This window comes from Mastomys coucha, unplaced genomic scaffold (genome assembly GCF_008632895.1).
Source record: "Mastomys coucha isolate ucsf_1 unplaced genomic scaffold, UCSF_Mcou_1 pScaffold5, whole genome shotgun sequence".
Classification (NCBI taxonomy): Eukaryota; Metazoa; Chordata; class Mammalia; order Rodentia; family Muridae; genus Mastomys; species Mastomys coucha.
The window spans coordinates 80,272,868-80,289,309 of NW_022196911.1; the positions used below are offsets into that span (position 1 = coordinate 80,272,868).

The window sequence follows — 16,442 nt, forward strand, 5'->3', positions numbered from 1 at the left end:
TGGAAAAGGAGATATTGTATGGCATATAAAGAAAACATCTAATAAAAAAAATACAAAAAAAATAAATAAATAAAAAATATACATAGAGGAGCCAACTGAGCTTTAGTGGCACGCACCTGTAATCTCAGAATTTGGGAAGCAGAAAGAGTATCAGGAATTCAAAGCAAGCCTTGGCTACATAGAGACAATGAGTTTGAGGCCAATTAGAGATATGAGAGTCACCGGGTGGTGGTGGCGGCAGCAGCGGCGGCGCATGCCTTTAATCCCAGCACTTGGGAGGCAGAGCCAAGCAGATTCCTGAGTTCGAGGCCAGCCTGGTCTACAGAATGAGTTCCAGGACAGCCAGGGCTATACAGAGAAACCCTGTCTCGAAAAACCAAAAAAAAAAAAAAAAAAAAAAAAAAAAAAAAAAAAAAAGAGATATGAGAATCTATTTCATAAAATAATAACAACAATAATAATACTCATAAGGAAGCCTTTGCACTCAATGTCAAGTTTATATGATAGACAAATATTTCCATAAGACTATCAGTCTGATATTAGTCATTTCAAGGTTTTGTCTGAAATGTAAGATTTCATATTCATTCTATTAAATTCTATCATTAAATTTAAAAATGAGAAAAGAGGGAGGGAGGGGAGAAGGGTCTGTGTCATTGACAATACTGATTGCTTATAGAACAAGGAACCAAATCTACAGAGTTTCAGAGTATAGTCCTTATCATTTTTGGTTTGGTCTGGTTGTTGGTGTTTTTTAGGGACAACCCTGGCTGTCCTGGAACTTGGATCTGTAGACCAGGCTAGCCTGAAATTCATACATCTGCGTGCCTCTACCTCTTGAGTACTGGGATTAAAAGTAGGCACCATCATGCCAGTTTCCTTACCATATTTTGAACTATTTGAAGCACTGTCTACTTAAAAATAAACAAAACTCACTAGGTGGTGGTGGCACATGCCTTTAATGTGGCAGATTTAGGCAGTTCTTTGAGTTCTAGGCCAGTGTGGTCTACAAGACAGCCTGGTCTTTTAGGACAGCCAGAACTACCCAAAGAAACTCTGTCTTGAAAAGCTAAAAATAAAATATAATAAGCAAAACTCTAAAAAATAAAAATATTGTTTAATACAATTCCATTACTTTCCATGATTTACTCAAATTTGAAAACTTCATTTTTTAATTAAAAATTGTTAACATTTATTGTTGAGGTGGTACATATATGCTACAGCATACAGATAAAGCAGGACAACTTGAGGGAATCAGTTCTCTCCACCCTAGCAGCTCCAGGGACTAACCACAGGTTGGAAAGTGAGATAGCAAGCAAGCACCTGTACCTGCTGAGCCATCTGTCCAGCCCCAAGAAAATGCCATTCTCTAAGTGCCAAGGTCAAATTAGTATTAAGTGTGTTAGTCTATGAGGCTGGTGCAATGGTTCATCCATAATAACACCTGTTTCTGTTTCAGAGGACCAGGGTTCAGTTTCTAGCACTCATATCATGGCTCACAACCATCTGTAACTCTAGTTCTAAAAGATCCAACATCCTTTTCTGACCTCTGTGGGCATTACAGACAAGGGTGCACCTGCATACTCATATACATAAATCTATCTAATAAAAATAAAATTTAAAAAAGATATTTAAAAAAAAAAACAAACCAACTGCTCCTCTATTCAGTAGGATGTGGTAATTCATGCCTTGGACTCCAGCACCCAGGAAGCAGAGGCAAGCCTCTCTTTTTTTAGTTCAAGGCCAGACTGGTCTATACAGCAAGTTGCAGGACAGCCAGGGCTACAAAGTAAGACCCTGTCTCAAATACAAAACAAAACCATAATAAATCTAATCAAGTCAAAACTATTGCGGGTCTTGAGAAAAGGGCCATGGAACAATGAGGTGACTATAAATCAGAAACAGGAAAATGAAGGGAACAAGGAAAACACACATTACTAACAGTAGAATTTGTTTTTACACTCTTAGGCAAGTAAAAAAAATTCGAACTTCCTCTACATTTATGTACATTATACTGTGTTCCTGGGTGTTTTGCTTATGGGAAATATCAAAATGTCATCCATTGTTTCTATTAAAGGTCTTTAATGATATTGCATTTTAGACTTGTAATGAAACATGGTGCTCACTGCAGTTTGTAATGCATCTCATTAAACACATTAATAACATGCATTTAACTAAAAGGTCAACTTCCTATGGTTAAAGTTTAGCTTGCCTATTATCACTTCATTTAAAGCTGTACAGCAAACTCTGGGAAGACAGCAGAGTGCCTGTTCCAGAAAAGCTCTCGATTCTCCCAACTGTCCACATCAGCCATTCTTATTAACAATTAACTGCCCAGCTAAGGCAGAGCTCAGTGGCAGAGAACTTGTTAGCATATACAAGACCCTGCGTTCATTTCCTAGCACTATTAACTAACTTGCTAATATTTTTATGTGGAATAATGACTACAAGATTTTTTTTTCTGAGACAGAGTCTCACTAATTAGGCCTGACTATCCTGGAACTTGCTATGGAGACCAGGCTGACCTGGAACTCAGAGATCCACTAGGATTAAAAGGATGGGTCACATCTAGCTAGTAATAACATTTTTTTAGGGCTGGAGAAGCAGATCAGTAGTTAAGAGCACATGTTGCTCTCACAGAGGACCTAGTTTGACTCCCAGCACCCACATAGTAATTCACAACTGTACATAAATCCAGTTCCAGGAAATCTAATACCCTTTTCTTGTCTCCAAAGGCACCAAGCATGAATGAGGTGCACATAAATACATGCAGGCAAAACACACATAAAGTGAATACATCTTTAAAAGAATTAATACCTTATTTTTTAGCAATGCATACTGAAAAACTTACTGAAAAAAATCAGAGAACATACGTTATTTACTTCACAGAGTGGTCCAGACGAGAGAAGTTGCCAGTATAAAGAAAGATACAGTACGATTAGCATGAGTTAACTATTTAAGCTAGTGGTATTAATTGGGGCTCACTGTGCTCTCCTTCCTACTTTAATATAGGCTGTGTACATAATGTAGTATGTATAATTTATTTGGCATTTTCTTAAATAACTTGCCTTCTTCCTTACACAACACTGTCATCAACATAAAAGGCCTAATTCCTAATCTTTTAAGACTGACTGGTTAAATGAAAGTCAAAAGGGGAAAGCTAATGTCTTTAGAGAAGTAGCTTGTGTAAAGAATATCCCTTAATTTTGTTATGGTTACTTCACAGCCGGGCGGTGGTGGCGCACGCCTTTAATCCCAGCACTTGGGAGGCAGAGGCAGGAGGATTTCTGAGTTCGAGGCCAGCCTGGTCTACAGAGTGAGTTCCAGGACAGCCAGGGCTATACAGAGAAACCCTGTCTGGAAAAAACGGAAAACAAAATAAATGAATGAATGAATGAATGAATAAATAAAAAACAAAAGTCACCTCACAGTTCAAGAGATATAATTGCCAACATACAACAGCAAGATGCCTGGAGACTAAGTGCAAGTACTAGGAAAGGCAAGGAAATATTTGTTACAATTTTAAAACGTAGGTTTTGAAGTGCTGAAGGTACAAAGACTTGGTTCTAGGTGTCTACAGTGCTAAAAATATAGCTATTAAGTCTATTTTAAAAGTTATTAGGAGCCGGGCAGTGGTGGCACATGTCTTTAATCCCAGCACTTGGGATTAAAAAAAAGTTATCAGGAATGATAGTGAAAGGAAAATATACTGAGTACATACAACCTAACAACAGAATCCTGTATTCTTTGCAGTTTATATTGGCAGAGAAAAGAGCTTGAAGGGCTAGAGAGATATCTCAAAGGTAAACAAACAGTGCTTACCACTCCAAAGGATTGGAGTTCAGTTCCCAGCACCCAAGTCAGATAGTTCACAACTGCCTGTAACTCCAGTTAGGGGATCAGATGTTCTCTTCTGGCCCCCAGAGGTACCTGCACTCATGTGCACAAATGCATACATATACTCGCAATTTTAAAAATTAAAAATTACAGCCAGGTGGTGGTGGCGCACGCCTTTAATCCCAGCACTTGGGAGGTAGAAGCAGGCGGATTTCTGAGTTCGAGGCCAGCCTGCTCTACAGATTGAGTTCCAAGACAGCCAAGGCTACAAAGAGAAACCCTGTCTTGAAAAAAAAACAAAACAAAAAACAAAAAAAAGAAAGAAATTGAAAATCAGGGCTGGGGAGATGGCTCAGAGGTTAAGAGCACTGGCTGTTCTACCAGAGGTCCTGAGTTCAATGCCCAGTAACCACATGGTGGCTTATAACCATCTATACAGGGATCTGTTGATCTCTTCTGGCCTGCAGGCATACATGCAGGCAGAACGCTATATACATAGTAAATCTCTTTTAAAATTTAAAAATCATATATACATTTAAAGAGCTTGTGAAGCGATCAGACAGGTAGGAGAACTCGAAAAGGGGTCACCAAAGCCCCCAAAACATACTTCAAGGATGGACCAGTGAGATGGCTCAGCATGTAAAAGTACTTGCATTCCAAGTCTAATGAGCTAAAATCTATTCTCAGAACCTACACAAAGGTAGAAGGAGACAAGAAACTCCACAAAGTTCTCTGACTTCCATATATGGGATGTCTAATGTACTTGTGCTTGTTTGTTCCAGCTTGCATGTTTTCATTCTCTCTTACATGTATGTGTGTATGTGTGTGCATGCATGCATATGGGGGGGATGGTAAGGTACATGAGACCTGTCTAAAACTGAACAAACAAACCTGGGCAATCTAACTGTAACTGTTCTGACTAAACATGCCTGTAATCCCAATTCTGGAGGCAAGGGCAGGTTGAAACTAGCCTGACTTACACAGCACCTGAGCCAGACAGAAGACTTTGTCTCAGAAACAAAACAAAACAAAACAAAAACCTACTAAACCAAAAGCAAAGTGAATTAGACTCAACTGATATAAATTCAGACTGTTTCATACTAATTATAATAGAACTATATAAACTAGTTACTCAGAATAATATACCCAAGAAATTGTTTTGAAAACCATCCAGACAGGGGTGTACATAAAATATTAAGTCACATTGTCATAAGAAAATGGAGTCAGCCGGGCAGTGGTGGCGCATGCCTTTAATCCCAGCACTTGGGAGGCAGAGGCAGGCAGATTTCTGAGTTCGAGGCCAGCCTGGTCTACAGAGTGAGTTCCAGGACAGCCAAGGCTACACAGAGAAACCCTGTCTCGAAAAAAAAAACACAAAAGAGAAGAAGATGGAGTCAAATAAAAACCAGCTACCTTCAGTTGCATAGAAATTCTGGTTATTAGATCCCTATCCTCTTGGAATGTAATACCAAATAACACTCTGTCCTTTCTTCTACCACAACCTACACATGTTCAGACTATCCGACTTAAGAGTGACTGATGTTCACTAGAACAAGGCAACTGGTTAAGTACAAAGGCTTAGAAAGACCAGAAGTGTTACAAAGCAGAATTAAAGTAACATGCAAGTGACTAAAGAATATGATGCTAAAGTATGTGATGCTAACCCAGAAAAAAGTTCTATTATTTTAATGGATGTTTATAAAGATTCAGATAAGAAGATTACTGAGTAACAAAATGGAAAAGATCTTACTATAAAATGTTTAAAACATTTGCTCTAGAGCAGTTTAGGTTTCATCCAAAGCCATCTCAGAAATGGGGATACTAGGGCACTAAATATAGCAAAGAAGTACTCCAGAAACCTAAAAAATCTATCACGTATCTAGGGAGGAAAAGGAGAAGCCAGGAGAGGGGATCAGGTGGTTCCTTTTCTTCTTTTAAAGACCTCACAATACACACTCTGATCCTGAAAAGGCTGCCCAGAGTTCACAGAAAACAAACTTCAAGTATGAGTGTGACAGGCCTCAAAACTAAAAACTGTCCACAGAAAGTCATTCTAACCACATATTGTCCTACAAAAGAAATGCTATGCCAGGTGTGGTGATTTGTGCCTTTTAATCCTGACACACACAGTAGACCTCTGAGACCAGCCAAGTCTACATAGTAAGACCATGTCTTAAAAAAGAAAAGAAATTTCTGTCCTCAAAGTTGCACATATGCATTCTGAATTGTTTTCAAGTGATTCTATTTAAAGACAATAACAAACCAGATGTCCTTAATACTGTTTCACTCTCTACTATAAAGGGTTATATTTTGGGTTCCATGTTTGTTTTCTTTTTAATTTGTTTTTGTTTTTTGTTTGAGTTACTCAGCATGCCCTTAAATCCTAGGCTAAAATGATACTCCTGCCTTAGCCTCCAAAATAACCAGGACTGCAGGCAATGTATCCAGCATTTAAGTTTGAAAAAGCAAATAAAAACATCATAGCATACAAGTTATGGTAGCCATGTCACACATGGCTCACATTTCCCTGTGCCCCAGTACTCTGGTGCCACTGGACACACAGGAGACAGCATGGTATGAGGGGGACTCCTGGTTTAGGGGAAGAAAAGCCAGAGCTTTACACCTTTTGTTAATGAATATGAGTAAGCCACTATTTCTGGTTTTCTCATCTGTAAAGTGAAGGAATTAAAAACCACATAATTCTTTTTCTAAATTCTTTTTCTCTCTAGAATTCTTTGAGTTTATGGCTCAGTAATTCTCTCTCAAAATAATTCTTCTCCTGCAGTCAGTCTTTCTCTTCTTTGTTATCCAAAGAAAAGATAGGAATACACCATTTATTCTAAAACCCTCCCTAACAGAGGAATGCATCCTTTAAGCATTATGTGGTACAACCAGCATAAGGACTGAGTTTAATTACTCAATATCTTGCTCCCTTTTGTTCTATATCTGTAGGTTTTCCAAAGGTTTTCCCTAATAATTTAAGAAGAAACTCATCCAGAGTGGTGGCATACACCTTTAATCCTAGCACTCCAGTCAAGGAGGCAGGAAGATATCTGAGTTCAAGGCCAGCCTAGTCTATAGATTGAACTCCAGGACTACCAAGGCTACACAGAGAAACCCTGTCTTAAAAAACTAAAAAGAACAATAAAAACTTTAAAAATTAACTCAAAAAGCCAAGGGAAAGATGGCGAGTGATATCATGAAACAAACATGGTTCAAGTACCTGATCCACTTCAAAGCTGTCTTCACTGATAATAGGTTATATTGCTATTTTAAGAATAGTTGATCATTCAGTTTTTTGGGTAAGATCAAATGTAACTAAAGAACTGAAACACAGTCTATATTATAGTATCACTAAAATCAAAAACCTTTTTTTTTTAAACATCCAGTCCAGTATACCCCAAAATGATATGAGTATTCTTACTATTTTTCAGAGCACTGGCAAATTCTGGGCCACCTTTGTCCTTGAAGACAGGGAAAACATCTGGTTGAGGCAACTGATTGGTAGTCAAGAGAGCTTTTTGTAGTTTGATCCTTCCTTCCAAGAGCTGGTCCCACAATGCTGAAGACAAAAGTAAAAGAGAAGCCCGTGTCAGGATCAGGAAGTCTTTCTGGCCTGGGTACTGAAGGAGGACAACACCACCAATTTCTAAGCAGTATACTTTTTTTGGTTTTTCGAGACAGGGTTTCTCTGTGTAGCCCTGGCTGTCCTGGAATTCACTCTGTAGACCAGGCTGGCCTCGAACTTAGAAATCTGCTTGCCTCTGCCTCCCAAGTGCTGGGATCAAAGGCGTGAGCCACCACTGCCCAGCTTAAGCAGCATTCTTTATGACTTTCATACCATACAAACATTCTTCATTCTACAAAATAAATTCTCTCTCTTGGATGGAAACACTTACTATGAAAGAGGAAACCCTGACAACAGGAGTGAACACTCTCCTCTTCAATCTCCCACAAGGACTAACACAGAAGCTGCTAAGCAGCTATGGCCTCTGCTTAAGTGAGGCAGATCACAGACTAACTGGAAGGACACTGGAGAAACAGAACCACCACAACTAAAGAGCAGACTAGTACAGAAACTCTGAAAAGCAAGCAAGTAGCAAAAGCACACACACACCTATCTGATTCTTCACAGCTCTTCCTTTTTCCACTTCCTCAGAAACTTTGACACTGGAGAAGGCCGTTACCGCACCGTCATCTTCACTGTTCATGTCTTCTTCTCTGTCTTCCTCATCCTCACCTTCTATGTCTTCCTCAACATCTTCTGAGATCTCTTCCAGGCCCTCAGAATCCCCATCTTCAGATCCTCCTTCATCAGATATTTCGTTGTCTAAATGATGAGAAAAAAAAAAGAGGGGGGAGGAGTTACCTAGAGAAAAAAAGTAGGCCACATTTTTCACTTCAGTTAATCTGTGGGAGCTTATATGAAAGAACAACCATGCTATTGTGCTCTATTCAACAGAACAAACTTACTACGCTTCTATAAACTCTAAAATGCTAAGGAAAAACAAACACAAATATAACATGAGTCCTGGTAGCCTGAAACACACTATATAGACAAAGCCTGATAGGCTCCTAGAACTCTATCAAGGACTGAATCATACGTATCATAACCTGATTGATAGTTCCTCAGTTATAATCAGTAGATTCTCAACATAGCTCCACTGACCTCCCTAAAATAAATGGCATCTTCTCAATATCCATATCCAGGGACTTCTTCCACCTTGAGAAATGTACTACTGCTTAAAACTATAAGCTAATTCTTTCTCAGGAAAGGTAGAAGCATTATGTTATCATTTACAATGACAAAAGGCCAGTTTCATGAGTAACTAATACACAGGAAATCAATACAATACCTGAAAAACAAAAAGTCAAAATATAAAAAGCACCACATGCATGCAACCTTTTTTACCACATAGCCCTGGCAATACCCATTATGCATTGCACATTTTCCGCTCATTTTAGGGTGAGCCATTAACTTGAACTTGGTAGCTTTTGAGTTTTAGGTTTCCTTTTGTTTGTTCTTTTAAGACAGGGTCTCAGGTATAGCACATGCTAGTACAGAACATACTATGAAGCTCAGGCTGGCCTTGAACTCCTGATGCCCCTGCTTCAGTCTCTCCTAGTTTTAAGATAAAAGAATTATTCTCATCCTTACCTTCTAAGTCTTCATCAACATCTTCTGAGATCTCCTCCAGGCCCAGACCCTCTGACTCCCCACCTTCAGATCCTCCTTCATCAGATATTTCATTATCTAAATCATAAGGAAAAAAAGGGGGAAAGGAGTTACCTAGAGAAAAATCCCAGGTCACATCTTTCATTTCAGTTAATCTGTAGGAGCCTATATGAAAGAACATGCATGTTATTGTACTCTATTCAATAGAACAAACTTACAACATGTCTACTATCTCTAAAATGCTAACAGGAAACAAAGTCAAAGAAAATGAGATAAAAAGCCTAACTGGAGCTGGACAGTGGTAGCACACGCATTTAATCCCAGCACTTGGGAGGCAGAGACAAGTGGATTTCTGAGTTCGAGGCCAGCCTGGTCTACAGAGTGAGTTCCAGGACAGCCAGGGCTACACAGAGAAACCCTATCTCGAAAAATCAAAAAAACAAACAAACAAACAAACAAAAAAAGCCTAACTGGGCTTTTTAAAGTAAAATGCTGACCTCTAAGGCCCTTCCTAGTACCAATTCAATGGTCTCTCTTAAAGTAAGCAGAGATACACAGACTTCCAGAAAGAATCCAGAAACAAAACAGTTTAACCATACAAAACTAAGCCAAGAGAAGAGTTTGGGGTGGAAATGTCTACTCACCAGATGAACTTGGCAGAGCCTGCTCCCAGTGGTCTTCTTCCCAAGCTTTCCTAGACGTGGTCTTGCCAGAATACCTTTTGTCGGCATCCAAGAGGGAGGCTGGTGCCAATTTTCTAATGCTACTCACTGCTACTTCCTCCTCTTCCCCTTCATCAAACCTATCAATCACTCTGGCTCTAGTGGCTGTTGGGGAGGGAGGAAAACAGAATCTTAGGTTAGAAAAAACTTTTAATAGGAACCCACTTAAGCCATTTTAACCCCACACCCCCACCTTCCTGTGCTAGGTGAGGACTCTTACTACTAGGCTACGCACTTGATTCATTAAGTGTCCTCTATAACACCTCTACCAACCTACAGGAATAGGGATTTACTTCTGGTTCCTAGGGAGACTGCTGTCTTATTGCTTCTGTTTCTAAACAGAGAGCTAACTCCCTGCATCTACTAGGAGACATGTTCTTAAGCCTTGGATCCTATAAATTCTAGTCAGATTCTTCCTTCCTTCCTTTTCCATGGTGTTTTTTATTGTTTCTTTTTCAGAGGTTCTGAAGATTAAATCCAGTGCATCAAGTATATCGGCTACATGCCCAGGGCCTTTAATTCTGCCTCAATATGTGACAGTCATTGAGTGCTATAGACACTCATGACACTCCTCCAGTTGTCTTCCTCACACCTCCCTGACCCAAGTCTAAAGCACAATTACTCCCAGCCAGTCTCAAAATACGTTTATGGAGAATCAGTCCGTCATCAGAATGTGGACAAATGGCTTAAGGCCTAAATAAGCATGGTTAAGCAGCATCAGGTAATTTTTTTCATTCTCGAATTAAGATTTCAAGAAGCAGTCAGTTTCAAACACACAAAAACCTGCAACTCTCAGCACTTGGGAGGCAGAGACAGGCGGATTTCTAAGTTCGAGGCCAGCCTGGTCTACAGAGTGAGTTCCAGGACAGCCAGGGCTACACAGAGACACCCTGTCTCGAAAACCAAAAAAAGAAAAAAATAAACCTGCAACTCATCAGACTTCTTTCTCCTTTCCAAGGTAATACCAGAAAGGGCATCGCAAACAACTGCCAGCCGGCTGCCAATGACTCCCGACAGCAACTCCCCGCCAGAGTCCTAGTGTCCCGCCCACCCCCAAACTCTAGAAGGCTCGTTTACAGCTCACGTCACCCTCCACCCCTCCAGGGGATAGCTCTCCCAAGAGACAATTTTCCTCAACGCAAAGGGAAGGAGAGCAGGTCCAAGCACCAGCGGCCCGCTTGGGCCCATTTAAAGTCGGGCCCACAGCTCTGCACGTGCTCAGCCCCAGTCAGGCCTCACCCTCCTCCGGGTCGGCCTCAGGATCCGCCTCCCGAGGTCTGGGATTCAACAACTGTTCCAGCTGCAGAGCCAAGGGCTGCGGCTCCGCCATGATCACCAAGTCACTGTCGGCGCTGCGCTCGTGAGCCTGCAGCCCGAGGCCCGGCCCGACGCTCCCAACAGTGGCGCTACGGGCCGACTCTACTCGGCAACTACAGGCGGACACCTACGGAGGCAGCGTTCAGAATCCTAGCAGGCAACTTCCGGGAGGCGCGCGCCGAGGGGCGGGGCCCCGCGTCACCACAGGGCTGCTCTGCTGGAGGAGACGCAGGCGCCCGAAACCAGGGAAGGCTTGCAGGCAGTCTAACGCGCGTGCGCCAGAGTCCGGGGACGCGCGGCGCGGGGACGCGCAGGAGCACGTGACCGCCGCCTCTAGCGAGAAATGTTGATTGTGCTGTGAGCTGCCAGGGTCCCCTAAGCACGAAATAACGCCTCAAGCTTTGTGCGAGGTTGGTTTAGGAATTAAGAGTAAAGTAGCTGTGGCTCATGGTGGCTGGCTGATTTGTGAACGGAGTAAAGGATAAGCCTCTCAAACCTCAGGTACACACTCGAGCAAGCACAGACTCGGGACTCAAAGCAGGGCTTTTCTCAGTGTAGAGAAGCCTGGGACCAGGCACACAGCTTCCATCTCAGCGACCAGGATCTGAGAGGCCTGCGTGTGTAAGTGTGCGGCGAAGTGCGATCTTTATTGATAGAAATAATTAGGAATCAAGATGGTTGTACCACAAATCAAGATTGTTTCTGTAGCTTGTACTCTCTTGCTTGGGCAAGCATAAGGGGGTTGGGGGAGGCGTAGAATTACTCTACTACACACTCCTTGATATTAACAGCTTTTCTGTCCAAAGATGGAGTGACTCAGTCAGACCCCCGAAACTAGTGAACAATGGAGAAGAGAAACCCTTCACTCAGTTCTAGTATTAGATGGTTAGACTCAAAATACGAAGACCTTAATGAGATAAATTTAATTACACCCAGGCACATGAAGCTATGCAATCACTTTGCATTCGTTTTCCTTCATAGAGCATCCCTTGACTGCCCACTATGTAGTAGGCACTGCTAGATGAAATATAGGATGTGTAAGTTAGACTCTCTCCACACAGTGACCAGCCTAGAAGGGCCGGAAACATGAACTGCAACAAGGAATGACAAATTTGAGTGTAAAGTGGTTTGTCTATACTGATCTGTTGGAGGTCTTCTGCCGTGGAGACCTAGAATCTACTGTAAACAGGAAAGCTGCCTCAGAAGAATCCAGTAAAAAACGACTTGAATAGTAGGCACTGTGTCTGTGCCTGTTTGTATGTTGAGATGGTCTCTAGCCTCCAACACACTATGTAGTTGAAGATGACCCTGAATTCCTTGATCCTCCTGCCTCCACTGGGATTACAGGCTTGTGCCTGCCACTACACCTTGTTTATTCAGAGCTAGGGGCTGAACCCTGTTATGTATGCTAAGCAGGAACTCTTCGAGTTCTAAATTCCCAGGCTGTACCGTATACTCCAGGCCAGCTGGATCCCAAAGCCAGCAATGTAGGCAACTGGTAGCTCCCCCGTGGAACCCACAATTCAGAGACCCTCAGAGTCAGGTAGATTTCTGAATTTAAGAAATTTAAGAGATTTCCACTTCAGCGTGGCATGTCTCGTGTTCCTGTCCTAACTGGCCTTTGAGTGAAGATGACTAAGCCTACAAGAGAGAAAACAGCAACAGTTTTAGGGTAAAGCCTTTCAGACATGGAAAGCGAAGTGTCAGACTAGGCAGAGACTCAGGTAAAGAAAATCATCGAAAATCATCGCTGTATGGCTCAGAGTAGTTTAGAGAGCTTGGTTTTTTTTTGTTTGTTTTTTGTTTGTTTGTTTGTTTGTTTGTTTTTGTGTGTGTGTGTGTGTGTGTGTGTCTTTTTAAGGCAGTCTCTGTGATTGCAGTCGTTGTCTGTATTAGAGCCTCCATAGCAAAAATGTGCTCCTCAGTGGCTTTGGGCATAGAGAACAAAAATGTTCTCCTACCCTACATTTAGTAAATTCTATTCTCCCAAAACCTCCTCCCTTGCTATTTCAGGTGCTAGGAGTGCTTAGGAACCTGCCCTTCAATGTAAGAAGAAAGGGAAAAAGGAAGAAAGGGAAAAGAAAGCAAGACAGAGACCACCTTGAAGCTGTTATGCATACAGGACACTGTTGGCCTATTTGAGGCAGAGCTGAGCAGTATAAGGGGCCATGAGCCTATGAGCCTGCTTACCAATGTTCCCTCTCCTGTCTTGCCAGCTCCTGACTTGGGACCCTTTTTTTTTTTTTTTTGAAATAATCAGTAGCGCTTTACTCTTGACACATATTCCCCAGCCCTCTCCCCAAAACATTGCTTTCTTGGCTTTCCTACCCCAGGAATCTTCATCCTGGAGGGGAGTGAAGAAGAAAGAATGGTAGAGCTTAAGACGGCAATTAAGGGAAGTTAACACAGGAGCGAGGGAGAGACCATTCAAATGCTCTGGAGCCCCTTCTCCAGTTGCATTCTTGTTTTTTGAAAGTCAAGTGAAGGACTCCAAGGTGGAGTGCTGTTGGACTTGGAGGGTGGGCTGTGGGAGGGGTGAGCGGTCTGCCCTGCAGAGAAAAGACAGGAGTTTGGAGTTCACCTCCCTCTAGCTGCTGCCTGGACTGCCAAGTGACAGGAATAGCCATGGGTGGGCAGAGGTGACTAAATTAGACACCTCCCTCAGGTGGCCAGAAACAGCTAGTTTAGACAGTTTAGAGACCTGGTCTTCCTAAACAGTATCAACCTCAGGCCCAATGACCCCTGACATCCTAGGTCTGCACTAATTTGCCTGCCTTCTTACATGGCCTTGCATCAAAACAAGCTGCTAGGGGGATAAGTTGAGTCAGTCGGTAAGTTTTGAGACCCTCAGCTTAGATGGCAGCTCTCTGAGGCTGGAACCTTGACTACAGGTGCCTGGAGGCACAGAAGTGGAGGCTTTAAGATAGCTTGGGGAAAGAAAAGAGCTTGCCAAATTCTGCTGTGGGGAGGCTGCTTTGGAGCTTAAAAGACCAAAAGACACTTCCCTTCTTCCTGTCATTCTCTCCCGGGTGCTCTGTGTGGGAAAGGTCCGCTAGGCCAGAGGTGCGAAGCAGAGGTGGATGCGACCCAATCCCTGCTGATCGGTTACCTCCTGTCCCGGTATTCGCAGGGTTTCACAAGGACCCGCAGAGGGAAAAGACCGAGCCACCACCTCGGAGTTAGAATTGAATCTACGCCCCTGCCCAACTCTTAAAGCGTTTCTTATCAAATAACTCCGATAGCACAATAAAGCTGCTAAATAATTCAGTACCCTTGATAGGAAAACGCCACTTCCCGATGAGATGAGCATCGGCTCAGCTAAATGAATGCCTTTAAGGGGGAGGGTTCCAGGGTGGTGGCTGTAATGAGGGTGAGTTCTGGCTTAATGTATATAGATGCTAGAAGAAGAAACACAGGGACCTTTAGTGCATATTAAGAAAACGTATGCCACGGCTAGGCTAGGAGTCTCCAATGCCTCCCTTGTATTTCACATCAATTTTTGTTTCTGAAAGAACACTGCCAGATTCCTCCCTGGTTGTCGTTGTTAGATAAGCCATCATAGGAGGGCAATGAAATATAGCTTACTCTAAAGCCTTCTCTACAGGAAAGATAAATTTGGCTGTGTCTTAGCAAAAATAAGCAAACATTGCTAGAAATTGCACACAATTTCATGTAAAATGCTTGACTTAAAAAAAAAAAAAAATAAGGAGTAATCCAGACTGAAGTCTAGCTGCTATGGTAAAGGAACCCTGGGATCCTGATATTAAAACACTCAAATACCCACACATTATTTTCACAGAAGAAAACATTCACGTCTTCCATTTCTAATGAAAGTTTGGGTGGGAGTTAACTATTTTCAGGCCCTCTCTACTGGCAACTCCCAGTTGCAACTTGATTTGTCTATTGGTCATTTTTTGTTCATCTTCTGCAGAAACTTAATATGTATCTTATGCCAGACAAAATAGTTTTCCTTCTGGGGAACTTCAAATGTAGCAAATACTATAAAATAACAATTTCATATATCAGTTCTGTGAAAAGGATTAAAGGATCTCATTTCTAGTTATATTTTATATTCATTTTCAGTTATCTTTCAAACCCACCAAATTAGAAAGAGGATTATCTATGGAAAATGAATTGAAGCTGTAAAAGACTAGGTCTAACTGTATTTACAAGTATCTACATTCACAAGCCTGGCTTTGCAAGTGCAGGGAGGAGAGGGGGTAGGGTAGGTTCTCTCCCCTAATCACAGACCACTCAGTTGCAGGGTTTTTTTTTTTTTCTTAAGCCATGGATTTGATTCCTATTTCCAATTCTATATTAACTTATCAGCAAATATCTCTTCAACCATATCAGTTAAACCCAGAGAATGCAAATCTGTATTTAATAACAGCAGGAAGCCAAAGAATGCTTGGCTGGCTTTGGGAAAGAACTTCAACCAGAGTCCAGGTGAAAATGGATCACTCCCATCTAGACTTCCTTCCTACTGGCCTCTGAGGGTCCATTCAGCACCCTGTGGGGACTTCCTTCCACTTACTGAAAACATGGAATGCCACACCAATTATCTAAACATCAGGTTTTCTATTTTTATTAAAAACTCACAAATTTATTCAACATGTTTTCTTTCATACAGTGAATGGTCTAATATGCACTGGAGGTCACACAAGCTTAGGTTTATTAGAACAATAAAAGACATATGAGAAATTTAATATATAAAGAAAAAAGTAGCAGCTGTTGACTGCATATTTGACCATAAAATTTAAATATTTTGGACTTTTATTTTAAAGACACAAAAATAAAACCTGTGTGGGTCTATATAAGTCATATTAACAATTTCATGAGTGTTTAACAGGACTAAAAGTTAGCAAAGATGTTTTTCTTTTTTTTAAACCTTGTAACACTTTTTTAAAACACTTTCTCAGGTTGCTGGTGCCAGGCACCATTACAGTATTTGTGCTATAATTTATTCTATTTGGCAACTGTCTGAATATCATGTTTTTCCTTTGCCTCGTGTAAACAACACCTTTTTACATACTAGCACAGTGAGCCGCAAGCCCTGCAAGTCTGTCAGAACATCTACAGGAAAAGAAAAGGAACAATTTTGGTTGATTGCTCAAAACATTTTGTTTTTGAACAAGAGGTTTCAAAACAGGATATATAAGTAAAACACTGAACTCCTGAATTTAACATTATACGTAAACAGTTGACTGTTTTTAGTTCAATAGTCTTTTCTTTTTCTTTAACTTTCATGTGAAGGTAGAATACTTTTTTTTTGTAGAGGTGATGTTCAAGTCATTTTACTGAGAGGTCTGGCTGGAGACCATCCTGTGGAGAGAATGTGAATGTGTGTGTGTGTGTGTGTGTGTGTGTGTGTGTGTGTGTGTGTGTGTGTGTGT

The 16,442-nt window shown here is 41.5% G+C and overlaps 1 protein-coding gene across 1 annotated transcript in view; it reads right to left on the reverse strand.

Moving 5' to 3' along the window:
- Nucleotides 1-11,248, reverse strand: part of Aatf (apoptosis antagonizing transcription factor) — a 99,859-nt gene extending 88,611 nt beyond the window's left edge. Inside the window, exons 1-5 of the mRNA XM_031350836.1 lie at nt 10,972-11,248; nt 9,655-9,837; nt 8,993-9,088; nt 7,952-8,164; nt 7,259-7,396 (exon numbers count right to left, since the gene is read on the reverse strand). Coding sequence (XP_031206696.1) covers nt 7,259-7,396; nt 7,952-8,164; nt 8,993-9,088; nt 9,655-9,837; nt 10,972-11,062 — 721 coding nt within the window. The 5' untranslated portion in view covers nt 11,063-11,248. The remainder of the gene's footprint in view (nt 1-7,258; nt 7,397-7,951; nt 8,165-8,992; nt 9,089-9,654; nt 9,838-10,971) is intronic.
- Nucleotides 11,249-16,442: the final 5,194 nt, after the last annotated feature.